Raw genomic sequence first — 23,267 nt, forward strand, 5'->3', positions numbered from 1 at the left:
TATTCCAATACAGCAGAAAGAGTTTTTGCTTTGCTGACAAGAACGGGTAACATCTTTCCTGAACAGAAAACCTCTTCCACTAGACTTCCTATGCTAGCACGCTAGACTATTTCTCTCTGTGAAGCAATCAGTCATAAACAAACAGGCAGGCAGCACCCAGAAACTCAAATACAGAGATATTAGTACAGAGGAAAGATCCATCCATTGTTCTGAACACAAATCTAACCAAGCCGGACCACTGAAAGAGCATGCTCATTAGATTCTAGACTCAAGCCCACCCGAGTCCATACTGTTGCTGTTACCAGAACCACACACAGACCCTCTCTGAGTTTTGTCTTGATCCTTGAGCCATATGGGTAAGTAGAACATGCATCAGAGCAGTAATTCAAAATATGAATGAGTCATTCAGAACGGACCTCTGACTCTTACTGATCCTACAGCAACTGCTGCAATTGGTATTGTAGCTTATCAAAAGCAAGCTGCTTTGGGAAATCCCCATTTCGGGAAAACATCCAAAGGCTTTGGATCTGAGGACTAGATTTGGCTTTGGCTAATCGTTTCCAAAGACATTTCTGCTGACACCATCATCTAGCAAACTGCAGAGACCAGAAAAGTGAAAGTTTCATGTTATAGTACACTTCTCAACAAGTCAGATACAGAGTTCCCACATAAGCTCACGTAAAGGCTTTCATCAACAGTATTTACCGCTGTACTGTTCTCAGGATCACGACTGCCCTAACCAAGGATAAGAAAACACTTGCTCTAATGACCCATCATCCCAAAACATTCAGATGCAGGTCAGTCCCCAAGCATACCGTTTCACTGTCCTTCCTTAAACTTTCAGCTCACTCATACGAACTCCCTAACCTTGAATGGAGGCAACCATAACCCTGCCAAGGAGTATTGCTTGAATTGTTTGTAGATAAACACACACTGCATCAGAACTATGAACAAGGCCTTCTGCAGAATCTGAGAATCCAGACCACGGTGTTTGAAAACTAAGTATACTTCAACCATATCTTTAAGAGTTACAAACAAATTGCAGCATAATGTACCATATATACATGCTCTCCAGTTATTTGAAGCGTGTATGTACGCAGATTCTGGAGCAGTGCCCGAGTTAATTTATGAGGCCAGTCATCACCTGGAGTCTCTGCTGAAGAAAACATTGAACGTAAAATTCCTGGTAAATTCTGTGCTCTAAATTGGGAGCACAGAACTGAGACTCACTATCAGCATCTTCTGGTAAGTGGTAAGCTGACTTCCTAAGAACCGTTGGTCACAAAGACAAATGTCTGCAGTGTCTAAATGTTTTAGTTAGGTCTTAGTAAGTTATTCACTGTGCAGCTGATGTTTGTCTCTAAAGGCAAACGGATCTCTTCAGTTACCTGGAGACACTAGGTCCGATACTGCAGATCCCAACCAGTACATATGTACCTCCAATGCACTAAGCACACAGGAATGGGAAAGGAGGAGATTTTGAGACCAAGACAGAAATTACTGCACTTATTGGAGGACAAGGATTGCTGAAGAAAAGGAAGCTGAAACAAAGAGCAACACAGCATGGGGCAAGGATACCTCTCCGCCTTTCAGCTCTCTTCAGCTAGGAAAGACGCGCTTGCATCTCTTTTCCACCCAATTCCAGAACACCATACTACAATGACTTCCACAGCACCACGGGGCATGTCTACACTAGCCTTGTGGTTAGGATCAGGAGTGCACTTCTGCAGAAACTCCCCACTGTCCCCACTAACTGTGCTTCAGCAGGCATCACAGAGAAGTCTCAGGGAATATGAGCTGGATGAAACCACACACGCAAATGCATTTCAGGAGTGCACCTACTGTACTCCAGATGGTAACAAACAGAAAAGTTCCAGCACATAGGACTAGAGTCAGCATGAAACAAATTCTTCTGAAATACATAGCATCAAGCCTTCTCCAACAGCTGTTTCCTAAAAAGCTGCTCTAACCCATCTGCACCACTTTGTTAAACTAAACACTGCCACAGAACACCATATAATACTCGTGCTTACAAAAATGTTCTGAAGAGGAAACGGAGAGGTAGAAGAAGAGCAAAGAAATCAGAGCAGCTTGGCATCAAATAACTTTTACTGATAGTAGTGAGCACATGTTGCTTCAAGCTCAGCTTCCTGCCAAACTCTTCCCAGATGCCACTTAAATGGCTCAAGGAATGAAATGAGGCAGCCAGGCTAGGTACAGCTAGACTCTTAACCTGAATGCCAAGCTGGTGAACTTCCCAGAAAAGCTATGCTCTAAGAAAACTGAAATAGCCAGCATACCTGCAAACATCTACATTACAGTCGTCTCCTCTTAGGGGACTCTAATGACCACGGCTGTTAGTGGAATTCGGATTATTTCACTGGGCAGACGCAGCTTTTATTTTGAGAATTGCTCCCCAGGAGCTACTAAAATAAAAAGACTAAGTCAACAACCAGTAGGTGAACATACTCTTTTTACAGAAGTTTAACTTCCCTGAAGAACAAAAATCACACGTCTTTCCTTACTTCAAGGAAATAGGTCAGGCAAGTAAGACTTGTTTGACTGATACGGGAAGGGGAAGCCCCCAGTCTATTCATGAATTAAAAAGAGAGAGAATAGTAAATTTGATTGAAACACTGCTAAATCTGTGATGTATTAAATGCCTACCCCAAAGAAAGGGCTCTTTTGAAGCTTTTCGTCCTGCTTCACCTATGTGATTTTTTGAAAAAATCTAACTGTTTTGGAAAGACTGCTCAGAACCGCTTGGGCAATGAGCCAGAACTGTCTGTTGATGTCACCCCCTCCCCTTTAGTTTTTTAATAAATTGTATTGAAGACATATGAATACTCCTATTTCATTTTCACTGAAAAGAAGGTGTGTTGAATGCCAACCTTAAGTGATTTGAGCATCGGAAGTGTAAAGGCACCTTGAAACTATGATTTGTCTTTCGAATATATGCTTCTATCTTTGTTAGTGAAAAAGAGCAACAGTTAGAAACTAGATACACTAGTGTTAAAGATTTTCAGTATCCCCATGAACACTGTTTTAGCTTCTCTTAAGGAACTTTTTGTGGGACCTTTGCAGAAATCAACCCATGTTAAAAAGTGTCACAGCAAACACTTTATGCCAAGTCAGTAAGCAGCCGTAACTGTGTGCATTATTGTTTTGTCTCAGTTCCCACACAGACTAATGTAGTTGTTAAACACTGACAAAAGTTTTGTAAGACTACCTAAACATGCACAGCTACAACTGTGCTCTTTCCTAATCCACTACAGCTAATTTGAAACCAGGGACTATTTTTGAATACACTACTCCTTTCCAGAGGACATTACCTTTTGGACTTGTCTACACCAAGTTTGGTTTCCCATCATTCTGTCTCCATCCACTTTGCTCCTCTAGTCTTGATTAACTTTCAAAACTTTGTCATCATCAAGTTCTTGCATGGCAGTTCTCATCTTCAGATCCCTAACAAATAAATACAGCTCTCAACACAGATCCGTAGACACTCAGTCCACAACTTCTTTTTTTGCAAAATTAAATAATTCCTTCTGAATTACCTCACTATAATTAACTAAATTTAAATATAAATTTTTTTAAAAAAAACAAGCAAACAACCAACCAACTGCACTACATAGAAACCCTTCCAGCTTTACTACCTCAGTCACGTAGGACTGCAATCCTTTGTGACAAATGCCATAGGAATATAATGGTTATGAGCTGCTGGAGTACAGGATGAAATCAATTTACATTACGATATAGCAATTTCAAACACACCACCATTAAGTGCAATGATACAATTAAATATGGTGGCACAGGACCAGCAGGGCTTTCATTACCTTTTAACATGTACTATTACCCCCTCTTCGGAAGAGGGTGTCTCCCTTTGGCAATTCCCCTTTGCCACACATTCCTCAAGAAATGCCACGGTTCATGGGTCCTGCTCTGAGCATCTTGTGAGGCTTCAGATCAGCGGAGGCTGAAACCATTCTCCCATCACTGAGCTTTCTTGAGGCTTAGTAGTGAGACTTCACAAAGATCTATTTAATCTCAGTTTGGTTCTGACCTCAGCACAGTTTTCTAAACAAGTAGTTTTGTAAATTCTGCAAAAAGTTCTCTGATTTCTCAACCTCAGATTTCTTTCACACGAGATTACATCTCTTCCCCTGCACCTTTTCTAATGTAATCCTAGACTTGATGCTGAACTGAAAATCCTGGAGCTCCATATTAAACCAAACAGCAGGTGGAATAGGAGCAGCTGAAGCACTTGTCATTTCTCACTGAAATACCTCAGACCTGACCAGCAGGATGGCACAGGTGGCAGAAGTGAAATTCAAGTCCACTCGCTGGATTCTTTGGCATGATTATCAAAGAGGCCACCTAGCACAGCAGTCACAGTGAGTTTTAGGGTATGGACAGTCATATCTCTAAGACATGCTGACTCACTTCACACAAACTAGATGCAGGCACAAAATCACACTGAGTTTGAAGACATGATAGGGAGTAGTTAAGTTCTCTCTTCATCACCCTGAGCATTTTGATTTGTAAGCCTGTGCTTTTATTCTGGTTATCCAATAACACATTCGACCACCGTATCAAAGCTGAATAACCACCAGTGAGACGAGTTGTCCATCTGTGACAAGATCACATGCACAGCTAAGGATGTTCTTGAGAAGACTGAAAATCTTTCTGCTAGATTCTGACCACGTCGCCTATACCTCAGCTTCTTGCAGTGGTCAGCATAAAAACCCCAAACCTCATGTGGGCAACCTTATATTCTGCCTTTACGGGACTTCTTCGCGAATTGTAACTGATTCCACCCTCCCTCTGAGTATCCAAACAAGCTCAGTGCTGGTCCCACTGGAAATATCTGGCTTCGCGCACATTTTTTAATGCAAACACCTTCAATGTTCCACTTGGATTTTCCAGGAAAAAAAGGTTTTGTTTCAAACCAAAATGATTAAGAACATACAAATAACAAAAAGTCCATTCCAGGAAACAAAAGTCCTTGCAACTACTCAGCAGTTTCTACTGAAAACCCACCAATCTTCTTACTTCTCGATAGATGGGGGTAGCCAGTTCTTTCGCTTTCTCTGCTCCATTCTCTAAAACCTTTATCAGATGGGATTTGTCTTCCTGGAGTTTCTTGATTTCATTCCTGATAGGTGCAAATTTTTGAATAACTGACTCTGCTACCACCATTTTGTAGTGAGCAGTGTCAAGACCAGCAGATTGCTGCAGCACTTCTTTGATGCTAAGCCCCGTTACTGCAGCATGAATGGACACCAGGTTGGAGACACCAGGGCGACCAGCTGGGTCGTAGGTCACCTCAGAGGTAAAGTCAGTCACAGCTTTGCGGAATTTCAGCACTATTTCGTCAGGACTGTCCGCTATGTTAACAGTAGCTAACTTCTGCGGGTCTGACTTGGACATCTTCACTGTTGGATCTCTGAGGGATTTTATCTTCTTTGTTGTACCTTAACAGAAAATAAAAAAAAGAGGCAATAATTACGAACACATATAGACAATGGTTTCTTATGACAATTGCTAAGAACACTTTGCAGCAGCATGACAAAGCTCTCTGTTTATCTTTGCTTAAAAATGAGTTGTGAGCACAATCGCATATGCTCCTATTTAGTCCTTATGCCCTCCCTGTCCTTCTCAGCCACCTTTCTCCTCACATAAACTGAATTAAAACCTGCTCCATTCGTCCCTTCCTCACCAAGCAGAAACTTCTACTGGGGTATTTCCTAATATTTTCTGTGGCTACATGATAACGTTCCCTGAAAACCCTCTCCTCCTTCGTATTCCTGGCACTAGGGACAAGTTGCCTAGAGAGCACGGACTGCACATTACCGAAAGCTTCTGTAACAGTGGAGAAACAGGTTAAATCCACTGGTAAAGAAGAATTCCAGAATAGTTAATACCCTTGCTTTAGGAAACTCTTCCACCCAAAATCTCTTGGTAATTCTCCTAAATATCAATACAGACAGTTATTAAAAGTTCCCTAACTGAACGTTAACCATCTCTATTACAGGGAAAAAATTGTTCAAATAAGAGAGGTGTGGGTATTGTACAAAACTACTAAGATATATGCAAGTACATGAAAGAGAATAGTAGCATTAAGGGAATATTGCAAAGTACTTTCTTTAACAGTATCAACCCAAACTGTCTCAGTCTTTCTCCGAGAAAATCCATTCATGGAATACACAAAGTATCACTGATCTAGAAAGTACTCACATGAATTGTCTTTAGACACCTAATACAGCCAACTATATTACCCACATACTCCTCATAGATGGCCAACGTACTCGGTGAAAGGAGAAGTATTTTTCCAGGGTGCAATTCAGACTGCCCTACAAAGTGCTCTATTCTGCATCACCTTTCGGAAAAGCCCGTCTCTTTCCTGTAAATCTGAAGGAGTCCAGGTAATCTAACTGGCTACACCTAGTGAGTCTGAATGGGTCCCTAACTCCTCCATTCATCTAGGATATTTCATTGGTTTGCATGTACTTGTGAACTTACAAAGGTACGCTTTTCACAAGGAAAGTGAAAATTTCTTGTTTTGTTTTTCAAATTGAGCTTTTTATTTCCTGGGAAACAGTCTCATCTGCATCACAGGCTACATTCAGCTCCTCATCACAGCGCTTACTATTTAATTGTACACTAGAAACTGCACAGCTTGCAATGCCTTGTATTCTCTAAGCTCCACTCTGGGTCTAACACCATTTTTGTAACTGAGGCTTGAAAACTGAGAAAGGTTTATTACTGCCTGTCTTTTCTAAGGTGAGAGCTCCTTGCCCTTTTGGGGGCGAAGGTCTCTGCTGTGCATTCCTCTACATTACTTACAACAAAGATGCAGTGCTTCTTCCTTGCCCAATTCTTCACGTTTCTTAACAAACATGCCATTTGCGCCATCTGACTCCTCCTCACCCCCCGGCCTATGACCTTATAGCTCAAAAATGGCTGAGAAGATTTTCCTCGTAAGTCTCCCCAAGTCTAAGATCAAAACTGGAATGTCTAAGCTCTGTAAGAGACACTTACTGAAATATGCAAATATGTATTAAACACACTTAAAATATTTTTGAGCACTGTACCAATAAACCTACAAGCTGTTTAGCGTGCTTAATGTAAACATCTAACACTCAGACACTGAAGCATTCTGCTTGCTAGAGGTCTCTTGTCTCGTTGCTTACGAGCCTCGTGAACCAGCAACGCAGAGCAGAGACCCTGCTTTTAAAAGGTCCAATACTTCTCAAGAGCAAGGCTGACTGGCAGCAGCAGAGTGCATCTGGCCCCTGGACTAGAATACTAGATGTCACATACATTCCTCTACTGGGGATTTGTAAAGCTTTATGCCTATCTTGGGAGTTCAATTTCACAGCCTCTAGTCTCTTGTCAGTTTTTAATTTTCTACTCCCTTTGCATCAGTTTGCTCCCTTTTCTTGGTCCCTTTTTTTCCACAATATTTAAATCCATCTTCAACCTTGAAGTGCAGTTAAGGGGAAGGAAAAAAAAAAACCAACCAAAACCAAGACCAGCTCACTTAAAATGGCTTTGGGCACAGGAAAGAAATCTCCATATTTCTTGTTGAAATGTTGTGCTATATCTTGGGCTAGTTCCAGGTGCAGGACTTGATCTTCTCCAACAGGAACATGTGTCGACCTTTTAATAAAAGACAGATACAGGAAACTCAACAAAGCTCTCTAGTTCTGCTGAAATATTACTCAAGACTGTCACAGCTTTTGCCACGACTGAGGGCCAGACTGAGTCAAACACCCAGTCCCAGTTAGATACAGGTGCTACACGAAGAAGATCCCAAACCGACTATATCCCAGGATGAGTCTGCTTTTTGTGCTGAACTGAAGCACACCTCCAAGGGCAAAAATAGCCCTTCACAAAAAGATATACAGTAAAGATATCAATAAGAGCAAATCATTAAACTTGGCTTGAAGAAAAGTTCTTGTAGTATCTCCTGCTGTGTCTCTAAAGATCAAAGAGCATGTGTTACAGTGTGTGAACAAAGTAAGAAAGATCTGCAAGGCATAATGTGCAAGCACCTTGCCGTGTCAAGTCTCAAGAAAACATTACTGTTACAGAACCATAGAACAGTTTGGGTTGTAAGGGACCTTTACAGGTCATCTAGCCCAACCTCTCCTGCAACGAGCAGGGACATCTTCAACTAATCAGGTTGCTCAGAGCCCCGTCCAACCTCACCTTGAATGTTTCCAGGGATGGGGCAACTACAGCTTCTCTGGGCAACCTGCGCCAGTGTTTCACCACCCTCACTGTAAAAAATTTCTTCCTTACAGCTAGTCTAAATCTACCCTCCCTTAGTTTAAAACTGTTACCCCTTGTCCTATCACAACAGGCCCTGCTTCCCCATCTTTCTTATAAGCCCCCTTTAAGTACTGAAAGGCTGCAGTAAGGTCTCCCCACAGCCTCCTCTTCTCCAGGCTGAACAACCCCAACTCTCTCAGTTTTTCCTCATAGGAGAGATGTTCCGTCTTTCTGGTCATTTTTGTGTCCCTCTTCTGGACCCGCTCCCACAGCTGCACGTCTTCCCTGTGCTGAGGGCTCCAGAGCTGGACACAAGAGCACCAGGTGAAGAGGGCAGTTCTTCCTCATGGGTCACTGTCACATAAATATCATGTAGGCCAGTGTCTCTATTGCCACAAGTGTTATCACTCAAAAATTAGAACTGTTAAGATCAAAAAAATAATTTGATCTTCTCTATTGAACTCAGGAGCCTGAATGGACTTCTGGGGGAAAACACAATCTGCATCAGAGGACACAAGGAGGTGAAGAATCCATTAGTTCCCCTGGTGATACTTTCCCACAGTTAATCATACTTGCTAATGTATGATTCTTTCAGATGAGGCAGACTTGAAGTCTTGCCAGCTTTTGATTACTCTCCCTTCCCCCAGCAGACTTTTTTCCTAAGGCTTGTGGGGTATTCAGCTCTGAATTCTGGATATGTTCCAGTGTAAGAAAGTTCACTATGCATCTTTTAAGTTCCCAGAAAATTTCAGTTCAACACGGTACACTCCTTCCTTCCGATTCTGAATTACTGGGCTGACATGCAGGAATCAATTTGTCCACCTTTATTCCCCACCAAACAGTCAGCAAGGCAACCTAAAAACAGTTACAGTAGCCAATAGGAAATCACACTGGTCTATAACTAACAGAAAGAAAATCCGTTACCATAATCAATATACTTTAAGCAGGTCAAAAGAAACGTTTCCATATGCCAAAATGGTTCCATATTCACCAAGTTTGCCACTAAACAGAAAACATATTGTCTTTATAAATGCCTCTGCATGATACTTTGCCTTTTTCCTTGCTGTTTTTTTTTTAAATATTTCTGTGCTGGTGCTATTTTTTATTCCTTTCTGTCATATATTTACCTTCTTCGCATTTTCCTGCCTCTTTGATCCTTGGTTCATCTGAATTAATACTGTTTCTACCCCTCCCCCAGCTCTTAATTCTTCACTGCCGTTCCCTTCTTGTGTTTCCATTTCCCCCCTGATTCTTGTTCCCTATATTATGTTTTTACATTAAAACATTTCTTATTAAAGATATTATGTCATATTTCTTCAAAGAGATACCATTTCTCTTTCACTTCCTTGTTTTGTGCTCTGTCTGGACAGCCTGCTGTTAATACACACGGTACCAAACAAACCACAGGCTTCACTATGGAATGATGAATCACACGATCTTATTAGAGATAGAAGCGACATACATGGTTGAACTCAATCAAAACAGGGTGATTTCTGATCAAGTTGTCTAAATTTCACCCTTAAATACTGCTTGACAATCAAACGGGACTTGCTGCTTAGAAGATTATTTTCATGTTCAAATTAATTCTGACTTTTGTTTGCTTCTCATTGTTTTTAGTTAAAATCCAAGTGAATTAGAAATATCATCTACTGGTCTTCTAACATTACTGTTTTTCCCTACTAATGATCACTTTGGATCTCTAGATACATTTTTCTGGGTTAACAACTGGCTCATTTTGGTTACTCTGTCCTCCTAAAGTCCCTGTCCTCATAGCCCTCTATTACTTCTCTGTCCCAACAAATATCCACACCTTCACTTAAGAACAATTCCACAAAGTACATACACTCGGAACATAAAAATAATACACAGCACATTGTCTCTAACATTTACTTACTGAGACAGTTTAAAACATATTATGAAATACAACCAGTCACGAGAATGCACTACAAGTTCTACCAGCTAGGCTACAAACATAGACACGCTTAGTCACCAATCCCTCATTAGGGTGTATTTCCATTGCAGCACATCATACACCACAAAGAAAACTGAACTAGCTGAGGTACCACAAGGTGCAGTAAATTATTCACTTTATCATCAGTATCAACAGGCCTACTCAGAATCCCACACTAATATGGGTATACTACATACAGCCAGTTTAAATAGCTGTACAGTGCACTGCATAAAGTATAACTACTTTTAAAAAAGTATGCATGTGAATATGCAATATGTAAAATTAAACACCAATGTGTTATAATTCCCTAAGAATTAGCCTGAAGTGACCAGCTTTTTCTCTTTACAGCCTGTCAGTTGCTTTCAAACCAGGCTAGATTTCAACCAGCCGCTTGAGAAGTAAAAAGCTGTCATCCATTTCCAGTCTTCTTATCTAATCACACCCAGCTCCCCCACTTAATAAGTTAGCGTGTTGACCTGACGAACATTCATTCTAATGCAGCTGAACAGACATTGCCCATGGGCTCCCATTCTGCCTCTTACTTGTACAGCAAAATATCTGCTGCTTGAAGCACAGGGTAAGTCAACAAACCAACAGTTCCGTCATTATTCTGGCTGGCACGCTTCATCTGTTTGCAAAAGAAAAACAGAAAGAAATCACCCTTTTGGCTAACAGTATCAAAGTCTCTGATTTTAATTAATTGGAATTCCGACTAATTTGAGTAACTTATTGTATTCCCTAGAGAAAAACGTGCCATGTAAAATTCATGCTTTGTGAATACGCATATCCCATTTTATGTCCTATATTTATAAATTTCTCTGCACTGTTCCGATATTGTAATGAGGAGGCTTGTATTTTCTTTCTGTTTGTAATCTTACTAACAAAAATGATCAAAAATATAAAGAATCAGTATAGGTTATTACATTTACTATTGATAACACCTACTTTTTAAATAGCATTTTCAGCAGCAAATTTTTGAAACACTTTATAGTAAGACATAAAAAGTCATTAATACCTGTGTTTCACAGAAAAGAGATCAAGACGGCGATCACACACAGTCACCAGGACAGACAGTAACAGCTAGGAGGCGGACCCAGAACTACAGAGGCTGAGTCCAGCCTTCTCTACTTTAGTTCACACTGCTCCCAACAACCACCAACTGTCCTGAAGTCCTTTACCCCTCCAGGATACGGATCATTTAAACCAAGGTAGCCAGGCTACAGATACTCATTCTGTTCAAGCAATGCCTTATCTACTTTTTGCTTTAACAACAGTTAAATACTCTAAAATCCTTAAAATTTGAATTATTTCATTCAGACTATTAAAATATCTTTAGATTTTTCTCACCCTCTCATACAGATACTGTCTTCCGCCTACATCTCTAAGTGCCTAGGGTTCAGAAGTCCTAATTTGCAAAGCCTAGCACCTGTAACACCTATCTGTAGATCTGGAAAGTCAATCCAGTCAAAGTTGGATTTAAGAGCTTAACTTTAGAACCTCAGGTTTGAAACGGTTGGCTTTAATCTATGCCATGCATTAACGCTAGTTGCTGTATTTAAGTTTTACTGTTTTTATTTAATTAAGAAGAAAAACAGTAAAAAAGAAAACATCTGGAGGTATTTAAGACTGCTCTGAACTCTGCAAGCCAAACCGCTCTTAAGATTTTTTTTTTTCTCCTTTTTTGATACTTCTCTCTCCTGCTTTTTGTTTTTTCTGCTTACTAAATGCCAAAATACAATATATGGCAATTAAATGCAAGCATTCAGTTGATGCAGTCATCATGATGCCGTACCAAGACTAAGAAGATGAACACTTGAAACTTGTAAGGGCAAACATTTAAGGTGCATTAACTTTATCATTCAGCACATTGTTAATACTTATAATTTCTATACTCCTCTTCTTATGGAACTCCTTAATCAGCAAGGCTCAAGGTTTCCACTGCAATATCTTGTAGTTGTTTTGCATTATCGAATAAGCATTGAAATAACTCCAAGCATTCTAGCAAAATCAGTTTAACGACACTAAACAACCTTCCTATTTACTACAGTTTCTGCAAGTCTCTGCCAAAAATATTATCCTGTAGCTTCCAGCAGAAAAACGTTCACTGAGAGCAACAGATATGGAAAGACACATTTTCCTCCTTCCACCACAGGACTAGAGAATTCTTAAACCTAAAGCAAGGATAACCAAGGTGCAGTTGGTACTTCACAGAGAACAAGTATTTCAAGGACAGCAGTTCTACTGAATTCCCATACATTTAATTTCCACTTACGAAACTGTCCATACCTTCCACTGGGGCAAGCGTAGCAGACGTGGCATGTTAGTTAAGCACCCAAGAACCCAGGCAAGTTCTGCATGCTCAGGAACCTGGAAGCACAAAGTCAGAATCTGTTTAATCTTCTGCATTTATATGCATATTTTTTCAAAATCAATACACATTAATAGTATCAGAGATCAGAAAACCATTTGGTTTTGTGTACTATTTTTTCAGTAAGGTCAAAGGACAAACTAATGGAAAGTTTTGGACATCTCATAGATTGAATGCACTACACTCAAGCAGCATAGCAAGGTTCTTGATCTCATCCACTCCTATTCTAAAAAAGAAAAAAAAAATGCTTTAGCAATAACAGCATTGAACACACATGTAAACTAACCAACTGCTGGCCACTGTGCCACAGTCTCCTCACACTTTGACATAATATATTAATAGTTATAAAAACTCTTTGCCTTTCATATTTCCTGTGCCAATAAGATACCCAGACTTCACTTCTTCTGCAGCAGGGCCCTGAATGGACTAATTTCCCTTAACTGTCCTCACCAGCCTCACCTGAGCCCTCCACCCATACCCTCTGCCCATGGCCCCAGGAGCCCCATTTAAACTCAGGCCAGACTGCCCCTAGTCCTTGCCTGAGCTACACTACACTGCAGTATGTCTGGCAGTATAATAACTGCAGGTCCTTCACAGAAGCCTGAGCTAATAGACAGGAAACAAGAAGTGCTGGGCTGCTCCATGAGGCCCTGGCTACAGACAAGCAGTAACAGTTACCTCCCTGACCAGGACAATGTCCTGCAGTATTTAACCAGGGCAGGGGTGGTGACGGTGACAGTCTGGTGATCACCAGACATAGCAAGGTAACTTGTAACTTCTGAGGTCAATCCAGGAAGCCCAGCGAGAAAATTGGGGCAGCAGGGATAGGGTTGAGCACACTGTGACATACCTCAGGTGAAGACTGGGAGCCTGAGCTTAAGTGGAGCTCCTGCAGCATTGGGCAGGAAGTGCATGGGTGAAGGGTCCAGGTGAGGCTTGTCAGGGCTTTGGGTACACCAACAGGTCTTAATGACCCTGACCTGTCTGCAAAACAGGGATAACAGCTGAAGTCAAACTACAGTCCAGCCTGAATTGTGTCTTAATAGAATCATAGAATCATAGAAAGTTTTGGGTTGGAAGGGACCCCTAGAGGTCATCTAGTCCAACCCCCCCACAGCGAGCAGGGACACCACTAACTAGATCAGGTTGCTCAGAGCCCTGTCCAACCTGGTCTTGAATGTTTCCAGGGATGGGGCCTCCACTACCTCTCTGGGCAACCCGTTCCAGTGTTTCACAACCCTCATTGTAAAGAATTTCTTCCTTATATCCAGCCTAAACCTACCCTGTTTTAGTTTAAAACCATTACCCCTCATCCTGTCACTGCTGTCTCTACTAAAAAGATTGTCCCCATCTTTCCTATAGGCTCCCTTTAAATACTGAAAGGCTGCAATCAGGTCTCCCTGCAGCCTTCTCTTCTCCAGGCTGAACAAGCCCAACTCTCTCAGCCTGTCCTCATAGGAGAGGTGCTCCAGCCCTCGGATCATTTTTGTAGCCCTCCTTTGGACCCGCTCCAACAGTTCCATGTTCCAACAGTTCTTGTGCTGAGGGCTCCAGAGCTGAATGCAGTACTCCAGGTGAGGTCTCACCAGAGCAGAGTAGAGGGGCAGAATCACCTCTCTCGACCTGCTGGCCACGCTTCTCCTGATGCAGCCCAGGACACGGTTGGCCCTCTGGGCTGCCAGCGCACATTGCTGGCTCATGTCCAGCCTTTCGTCTATCAGTACCCCCAGGTCCCTCTCAGCAGAGCTGCTCTCGATCCTTTCATCCCCCAGCCTGTATTGATAGCGGGGATTACCCCGACCCAGGTGTAGGACCTTGCACTTGGTCGTGTTGAACCTCATGAGGTTCACACAGGCCCACCTCTCCAGCTTGTCCAGGTCCCTCTGGATGGCATCCTGTCCTTCTGGTGTCTCAACCGTACCACTCAGCTTGGTGTCATCTGCAAACTTGCTGAGGGTACACTCGATGTCGCTGTCCATGTCATTGATAAAAATATTGAACAGCACTGGTCCCAGTACGGACCCGTGAGGGACTCCACTCATCACTGGTCTCCATCTGGACATCGAGCCATTGACCACGACCCTTTGGCTGCGACTATCCAACCAATTCCTTATCCACCGAATGGTCCCCCCATCAAATCCATGGCTCTCCAATTTAGAGAGAAGGATGTTGTGGGGGACCGTGTCAAAGGCTTTACAAAAATCCAGATAGATGACGTCCATTGGTTTTCCCTCGTCCACTCTTGTTGTTACACCATCATAGAAAGCCACTAGGTTGGTCAGGCAGGACTTGCCCTTGGTGAAGCCATGCTGGCTGTCTCGAATCACCTCCCTGGCCTCTATGCGCCTTAGCATATATTCTAGGAGGATCTGTTCCATGATCTTCCCAGGCACAGAGGTGAGGCTGGCACATCGGTAGTTCCCAGGGTCTTCCTTTCTACCCTTTTTGAAAAGGGGCACAATGTTTCCATTTTTCCAGTCACTGGGGACTTCCCCTGACTGCCACGACTATTCAAATATCATGGAGAGTGGCTTGGCAACTACATCAGCCAGTTCCCTCAGGACTCTGGGATGCATCTCATCAGGTCCCATGGACTTCTGTACATTTAGGTTCCTCAGGAGGTCCCGAACCTGGTCTTCACTTACAGCTGGAGGGATTTTACCCTCCTGGTCTCCTTCATGCCATCCATCGACTTGGGAGGGGTGAGGAGAGAGGCTGCCGGTGAAGACTGAAGCAAAAAAGTTGTTGAGTACCTCAGCTTTCTCCTCATCTGCTGTTACCAGTTTTCCGGTCTCGCTCATGAGTGGGGGTACATTTTCTTTGACCATCTTTTTCCGGCTGACATACCTGTAGAAGCCCTTCTTGTTATTTTTCGCATCCCTTGCCAAGTTCAGCTCCAGCTGTGCCTTGGCCTTCCTGACCCCATCCCTACACAACCGGGCAGCTTCCCAGGAAGCCAGTCCCTGCTTCCACTGCCTGTGCAGTTCCCTCTTCTTCCTTAGTTTGACCAGCATCTCTTGTCTCAGCCATGCCAGTCTCTTCCCTTCTCTGCCTGACTTCTTACACTTGGGGATCGAGAGCTCTGTTCCCCTGTCCCTAAGGACCGTTTCCCAGGGAGTCCTTCTGACTATCTCCTTGAAGAGCTGGAAATTTGCCCTCCTAAAATTTAGGGTCCTGACTACGCTCTTCGTTATTCCCATTTCCCTCAGCAGCGTTAGTTCCACCAGCGCGAGGTCATTGCAGCCCAGGCTGCCTCCGATCTTGACATCCCCAACGAGCTCACTCGCATTGGTGACCACCAGGTCTAGTATCGCATCCCCTCGGGTAGGAGTGCTTATTACCTGGCTTAAGAAGTTGTCCTCAATGCATTCTAGGAACCTGCTGGATTGCCTACAGCTTGCCGTGTTGCTTTTCCAGCAGATGTCGGGGTGGTTGAAGTCCCCAAGTAGGATGAGAGCCTGCGAGCGCGAAGCCTCCTGGAGTTGGAGGAAGAACGCTTCGTCTGTCAGCTCCTCTTGATCTGGCAGCCTGTAGTAGACACCAACCACTAGGTTCCCTTTGTTGCCTCTCTCTCTGATTCTTACCCATAAGCTTTCGACCTGCTCGTGGTTATTCTTCAGGGACAGCTCTTCACTCTGTAATGTTTTCTTGATGTAAAGGGCAATGCCCCTGCCCCTCCTTCCTCGCCTGTCCCTTCTGAACAGCCTGTAGCCATCAAGAGCTACATTCCAGTCATGGGATTCATCCCACCAAGTTTCCGTGATGGCAATCAGGTCATAGCTTTCCAGCAGCACGATTGCTTCCAACTCCTCCTGTTTGTTTCCCATGCTGTGTGCGTTTGTGTAGAGGCTGTTGGCCTCATTACCTTCATAGCAGAGCACCCCTTTTTTCCCTTGAGGTGTTTCATGGCTATTTTCTTGTTGGCACCTGATACCTCAGGCGCCTCCAGCTCCCTCCTGCAAGACTTAATTGGTCCTTCAGTTCTGCAATCCTATCAAAAATAATACTGATCAGCAGGTGAAAAAGAAGGATCAGACCTTTGCATATCCTGTGCTACAAGGGTGGTTTGAAAAGAAACGAGAGAAAAGAAGATCCCATTTAAGCTCATACAACAAACTCTTCATTTAACATTCTGGGGAGATTCTGGTGACGGTGGAAGACTTTCAATAGGCGGAGACAAGAAATGTGCTGTGCAACAACCTCTGTTAGAAGAATTAATGTTTAGCTTCTTTATGTATACTCTTCAGCTTTGGCATTTCAAATATTGATTTTTGGATTAGTAAAAAAGGCTTGCATTGCTGATGCATACGCTGTTCTTTAATTTCTTTCCTGTCATTTTGTCTGTTGTTAGTTAGCTATATACATGATGATCATCAAAAGAAAAAGGTGATCTGTGTTCTGCTCCTTTGCTTACGTTTGATTCACTCTTTTTAATATTGGCAGGTCTCAACATTGAAGAGCATGCTAACCATCTCAAAGATATTCAAAGCTTCATGCTTGCAACATGATACAACAACCCAGATGGAAGGCAGTAAAAAGAATTACTAGCATTGTTAATGGCAATTCCTTTGTTGTCACACTTTAAATGTAGTCATTCCCTAGCTAATAGTCATTAGACTATTTCGTTTTTCTATGTTGTATAGAGGTATCTGACCTCAAGACAACAGCTCAGCAGACAGAGATATGAAATATTCCAGGTTGATTCTCTTTCCCTTCTTTCTGCCTTTCCCACAGTTTTTTTTTTTCTTTTTTTTTCTTTTAATTTTCTCATGCTTATTTGACCTGCAATCTTCTCTGCACAAGCAAAGCACAGCAAGTTGCACTAAATGTACCTTACGCAAGATACAAAGAGTAAACTGAACTTTGTAGAAAACACTAGGCTCAAGACCCCTATTTCATTTAGAAGGAATCACCATCTGGTTCAGAGTGGTTTCTCATTCCTTTCTTCTAGTCACGGATAGAGAGGAGATGGTGCTCTGTTGCACTTGTGTTGACAAGGATTCCCTTTAAAAGCAATGCAGTCATTGATCCAGCTCTGTCAAACGTTGCTTCCACAGCCAAGACTGCACGTGTGTTTCTTTGCATCAGTGGCTTTGACATTGCATCAGTTACCAAAACATTAAGTGATCTAAACAGCTTTTGTTGAGTTGAATCTGCAGTTTTGGGTCCTAGCAAGTTATACTCACTTCTAATCCTCAAACACACACAGTCCTTTCCTAAGTAAGTCTAGAGTGCTGAATACTGCAAAGAAAAAGACTGATAAAAGGGGGAGAAAATATAAAAAAGTGCACAGAAGTGTAGAGATTTCAGTTGGAAAAAATTTCAGTACTGGAGCCTAATGAGTTAACATTCATCACCCAAATTGCAGTAACTGACTGTATGTTGGTCTGTGAATCAGGAGGTACTAGGCTTAAACCACAAATCATTTGTCAGACTAAATCATGGTTTAAGCTACTGTGTTTTACTTGGCAAGAGGGGCAGGTAATTGCTGCATTTGGTCAGTCACCATGCATCAGCTCAAATGTGGTTACTCATTAAGCTACAGTACTCAATCACCTTGATTGGATAACTTTGGATACAACGCAGCTGGAAGAAGTGAAGATGTATATGATACCAGTAAAATAAAGGCCAAATCTACTCTTCCTTTCTGGCATTGAGCAATACCAGTGGATCACAATCAGGAGAAGCCATTCTCTTGGATAAACTCAGTCAGCCTCTTTCCCTGAGTCCATTTAAAGTTCTGAGCAAGTGTCTTCATTAAACAACCAAAACACATGAATGTAATAAATAATATTGTACTGGATCACAACAGAGGTAACTGTAGCTAAGCACTCTGTTTCCAGGAGCAGTAACAAGATACGGCATTTAGGGCAAGCACATGAGCCTACTGCTTCCTACAGTGTCTTCCCCTCATACTTTTCCAGCATCCATTATTGTTGTACTAGGGAATATCATAAAGTATTACCCCTGGCCCAGTCCTGTTAGTATCTATGTTCCCCATAAAGGTGTCTAATCCCTTTCTGAACCTGCTGATACTGTCCACTTCACAACCACATGCAGCAACAAACTCCAGAGGTTCAAACCTGATGTGTAAGGAAGTACTTTCATTTATACACTAAACTCTTCTGTTTACTAGTCGTGAATGTCACCTATTTCTTGTATTGCACAATTTGGCGAACAATTCCACATTCAGTTTATACAGCGCTTTTCTGATTTTGTAAACTTTGACGGCAGCTACATCTCAGCCTTCTCATCTTCGAACTAAGTATCCCAGACTTCTAAATTTTTCCTTTTAAGACAGCTACTCTGTCCCCTGTAGTGTTCATTCCCCTTCTTTGTATCATGGCTAATTCACTACCTTCTTGAGATCCTGATATCAAAGCTCTACCCAACATTCAAGATAAGGCTTTGTACAGTGACAAAACATCACCTCTGCCTTGTTCTCAATACCCTTCCTGGTGACACAGCGATAATGACATACTGCTGGCTTTTTTGAAAATTAATTGTGCTGAGCCAGTGATTTCAGAGAACTGCCAATGATGACTCCAAGACTTTTTTTCCTGCGTTATGACTCAGCATAATACTGTGCAAAGAAAGTTTAAATTACTTTACCTAGGTGCTTTACTTTAAAGCTCTTGTACCACTGATTTGCCTATCCACTCTGTTTTACGAGTGCTTTTGGAGTTCCTTTCCTTGGCATGGCATTTGACTACCCAAATGAACTTAGCATTGCCCACAAACCTCTGTTCACCACCTTCTTCAGGTCATCAATGAAGATGTTGACCAGAATTGCTTCTGGCATGAATCCCTGAGGGACATGACTACTGACTGTGCCATTCGAAAAAAAGTGATCACTATACCCTATTTAGACTAGTAATGAACATTGCCTCCAATACTTTTTTTTTTTTTTAATAGGAATTGATATAGAACCCTGTCAAAGGATTTAAAAAAAATTCAAATCCATTATGTTCCTGGGATGCCCTTTATCCACTTGCTTACTGACACCCCCATAACGTTCAGCAGTTTAGTGAAACAGGATTTGCCTTTAAAGAAATCATAGCGACTCTCCAAAGAGACTGTTTACTCATGCACTCAGTGTCTTGTTCTTTTTTGAAGACTCTACCATACCTGGTAAGACGAAAGCCAAAATCATGTTTGTAGTTTCTGGGGTGCCATTTAAAGCTCTGCCAACATGACTTCGATCTACTATTTCTCTGGCACAGTGACCATGAATTGTGACAGATTGACTATATGGTCGCAGACTGCACACCTTGGCCACCAGTTCTGCCATTTCACATCTGAGGTTTTTTTTCAGATTCCCACCTGCATACCATCCGGTGTCTAAACTGTCTATCTTTACCTAATAATTTCTGTAAACTTACAATAAACTGACTTAGCTCTTCTGATCTGCTGCTACAAAACACATAAAGTGGAAACCTTCCCAATACCTTCTGCAGCAAAGTCTAATACCAAGAACTGAGTCTTGCTCTCAGGGCACTATGAACCCTGAGCGTCTCCTATCCTTTGCGCTCACTGCTCCCCTAAATGACCCGCTGTTTTTGATGCAAGGCTACTTAGTTGTCAGCTTAAGAATCCTCTGCAGGGTGCTCCTCAAATTCTTTTTTAGCCCCCTTAATTTTTTGTTTAAAAAAAGGGGACTTACCATTTTTATATGTTTTCTTGCTTTTCTAATTTGGGGAAGTTTTCCCTTCTGAAAGTCTAATCTTTTCCTATGATTGCATCCTAACTTATGGAACCATGGAATGGGACTTTCTGGACCAATGTTTTCTTCGTGAGTGGTGTCACATATTTAACTGTCAGTTTTGTTGTGGGGTGTTTTTTTTTCTTAATACAATTGTTTTTTAAGAACATGACCTCCAGGATAGCTGTAACTTTCTTACTTTCTTGCTTTCTGCTTATTTATTTCTGACAACTGGACTTCATTTTCACCTAGCTCCCTTTCTTGAAATAGAACATTCACGCACTTTATTTGGTCTGCTCTCTCCAGCCACAATGCTAAACACCGCTATAATGAGGTTGCTACTACTGAGAGCCCTCCACTAAACCGTCCCGAACTATGTCCTGTGCACTACCCAAAAGCAAATGTAGTATGGCATCATTTCATACAGAATGTAAAACTAGGAAGCGTAATTTATTGCATTCAAAAAATTTGTCTGTATGTCTGATCCTGATAAAGGCTACATGTGGATAGTGAAAGTGTAGTATTATTGCTCTTTGTACTAAATTTGCACCTTCTCTTATCTCACTTAACATCTCCTGATCCCTGTCATTATCTTGGTGGGTCAGTAGTACAATCCCAGTAACGCATTTTCTGTAAGATTCTGGTATCTTCAACCACAAGGTTTTTTATCTCCCCAAGGCAAAAAGGCAACCCCTCCAGTAAATTCCAACTATGAAATGAAACAGAGAAGAGACATCTCATGTTTGTATCAATCTGTCAAATGATTTTCAGTTGCTTCCTGTTCTGTTAGGTAGCATTTATAACGCCATTGCAAGGAAGACCTTTGCCAAAGAAGCATCACTCCACACAATTTTCATTAACAAGAGTAAGACTGTCAGAGCTGTTTTGCTTGCTTTTTTTATTCCTTTTTATTTTTAAAGGAGTTCACGCAAAATCTAACTACGACTCTAGGAAATAAAAGAATATAGAGTTCCAACCAGTTACAGTAATTCTGTGTATACTTGAACCAGCAAAGAACTTAATTTGGTTTGTATTTTAAAATCTGACAACAGAAGTACCCTCTGGAGCTACAATGTACCTCAGGAACGCCCCACCTTCCTGAAAGAGAACAGATAATAAGCTCAGCTCTTCTCCAATGAAGACATCATTTTCTCAGCAGTGCTCCCTCCCCCATATGCCCCAGTAAAAAAATACTACAAAACGCAGAAAACCAGAATTACATCTCCAATGAACAAAACTCACAATCAGTTCCTGAACTGTACGTCAAACCAACTTCCAAGAATGTCACAATCATTGGTAACTCTAAAAAACAGCTATCTAATCCATTAAATCCTTCATGTCAACTCCAGCTACTTTTGTGTCCTGAAAGAACATAATAGCCCATTTTCAATACAAACATTATTTTCTCAGGAAGTATTTCTTGCAGCTTGGCCGAAAATATTTGGAGGACTAACAGTTTTCTAAGTCCTCTATTTATTGTTTCCCTTACAAAGCCAACTATGTCCCACTTACCAGTTTTCACAAAAAAAACTTAACCAAATCCACATAGTCAATGTCTCTTTTTAGACAGCTCAAATCATACCCTTTGCTTTTCTCAGTAAATTCATGAAGTTGCTCGCTTTTTTCCTGCTCTGTACTCTCACTTTAACACAATTTTCTTTCCTAATCTGTTACAAGTCTGTAAAAACCATCACCATTTCTCAAAGGGTCAAGATGGTCATCTCTCTGCTATTACCAGCGACACATTTTGTCCTTCATTTTCCATTGCATTAAGCATCCCTCACAACCTGGCTTACTAATCACTAATCAAAGAGTTATTTCCAGAACAAACTACTTACATACCGTCTTTGTGGACTGACAAGCCTGAGTCTGCATAGTCAGATTCCTTTTCTTTTATTTTTCTTTAAGCGCACTTCTTTAAGTGACCACTTCCAAATGATAATAAGCAGTTATCTAAAAAGCACAAACATCTCTGTTTCTTCACCTGGCTGAGTGCCCTGCTCCTCCCTCTTTACAGTCAAATAGCTTCTTAATTGTTTGCTTGTCTGGCCATTTGACATTACTAAACTCGGATCACACTGTACACTTGGATCGTCTCTGGGGTGTTACACGCTGAAGTACAACCTCAAGGCTTCTCCCTGCAGATCTATTACTTTGTCCTTGATCCTAGCTATTCCCTACCAAGTTATTGCTGCTATTCCCTGGCCACAACCACAGTTGATGATATATACATGGAAAACCAATAGCTACTTTTAGTCCAAGTAATTCTAGATGACTTCTCATGCTGCTGAGGAGGACAACAAGCAACGAACTTCAAGAACAATAACAGAAAGAAAGGCAAGGATACTGTGAGCCGATCTGGAAGCAGGCACATCAGCAACACTGGAACTCAGCTTTCTGAGGCTTATTATACAAAGTTGTGTGTCGGCAGCTGAAGGGGCTTTCTGCAAAAACAGATGCAGTGTTTAATTTTCAAGATGGATTTCCTGAAGTTGCAACCTATAGCCCTTCTCTGTAAGGGACTGCAAATTTGCTGCATAGCTTATGTCAAAACTGCTTCCCCTCAGCAGTTTAACCTTATTAAGGGCTACATTTTAAACGGACAATAAATTTCAAAGATTTGATTTTGACAGTGTAAAGGACAAACAAACAGGTCTGGTGAGGTAGTTTGGATAGCTACGTACTAAAAGAAATCTGAACAGAGGTGGGAAAGTGTCCTAAATTTCAAAAGAAATGAAACATTTTTTTTAGGATTGTTGTTTCTCCTAGAAGTACCAGTTAATACTTCCAAAAAATTTGAGAGGCCTTTTAGAAGCAAGTGCTGCTCACTTTTATTTTTCCTGAATAAGAGGTAAGATCTTATTAACGTCTAAAGTTGCAAACAATATGTTCAAGACAGTTGGTAATGCATCTCTATACTATACATCTAGAGAGAATAACAGGGCCATAAACAAGGCAAACTAGATTGC

General features: G+C 41.7%; 1 protein-coding gene across 5 annotated transcripts in view; it reads right to left on the bottom strand.

The window, feature by feature from the left end:
• Nucleotides 1–308: 308 nt before the first annotated feature.
• The window catches only part of WARS2 (tryptophanyl tRNA synthetase 2, mitochondrial), a 52,355-nt gene continuing 29,396 nt past the window's right edge, over nt 309–23,267 (bottom strand). For 3 of the 5 annotated variants that reach the window (XM_075437806.1, XM_075437833.1, XM_075437823.1), the window contains exons 3-7: nt 12,515–12,595; nt 10,771–10,856; nt 7,544–7,662; nt 5,053–5,474; nt 309–3,465 (exon numbers count right to left, since the gene is read on the bottom strand). In XM_075437806.1, the coding sequence (XP_075293921.1) occupies nt 3,430–3,465; nt 5,053–5,474; nt 7,544–7,662; nt 10,771–10,856; nt 12,515–12,595 (744 nt within the window). In that variant the 3' untranslated portion in view covers nt 309–3,429. Of the gene's footprint in view, nt 5,475–7,543; nt 7,663–10,770; nt 10,857–12,514; nt 12,596–23,267 lie in introns of all 5 variants that reach the window. The other 2 variants (XM_075437842.1, XM_075437815.1) reach the window with 1 other exon arrangement.

This window comes from Opisthocomus hoazin, chromosome 1, assembly GCF_030867145.1.
Source record: "Opisthocomus hoazin isolate bOpiHoa1 chromosome 1, bOpiHoa1.hap1, whole genome shotgun sequence".
NCBI classification, from domain to species: Eukaryota; Metazoa; Chordata; class Aves; order Opisthocomiformes; family Opisthocomidae; genus Opisthocomus; species Opisthocomus hoazin.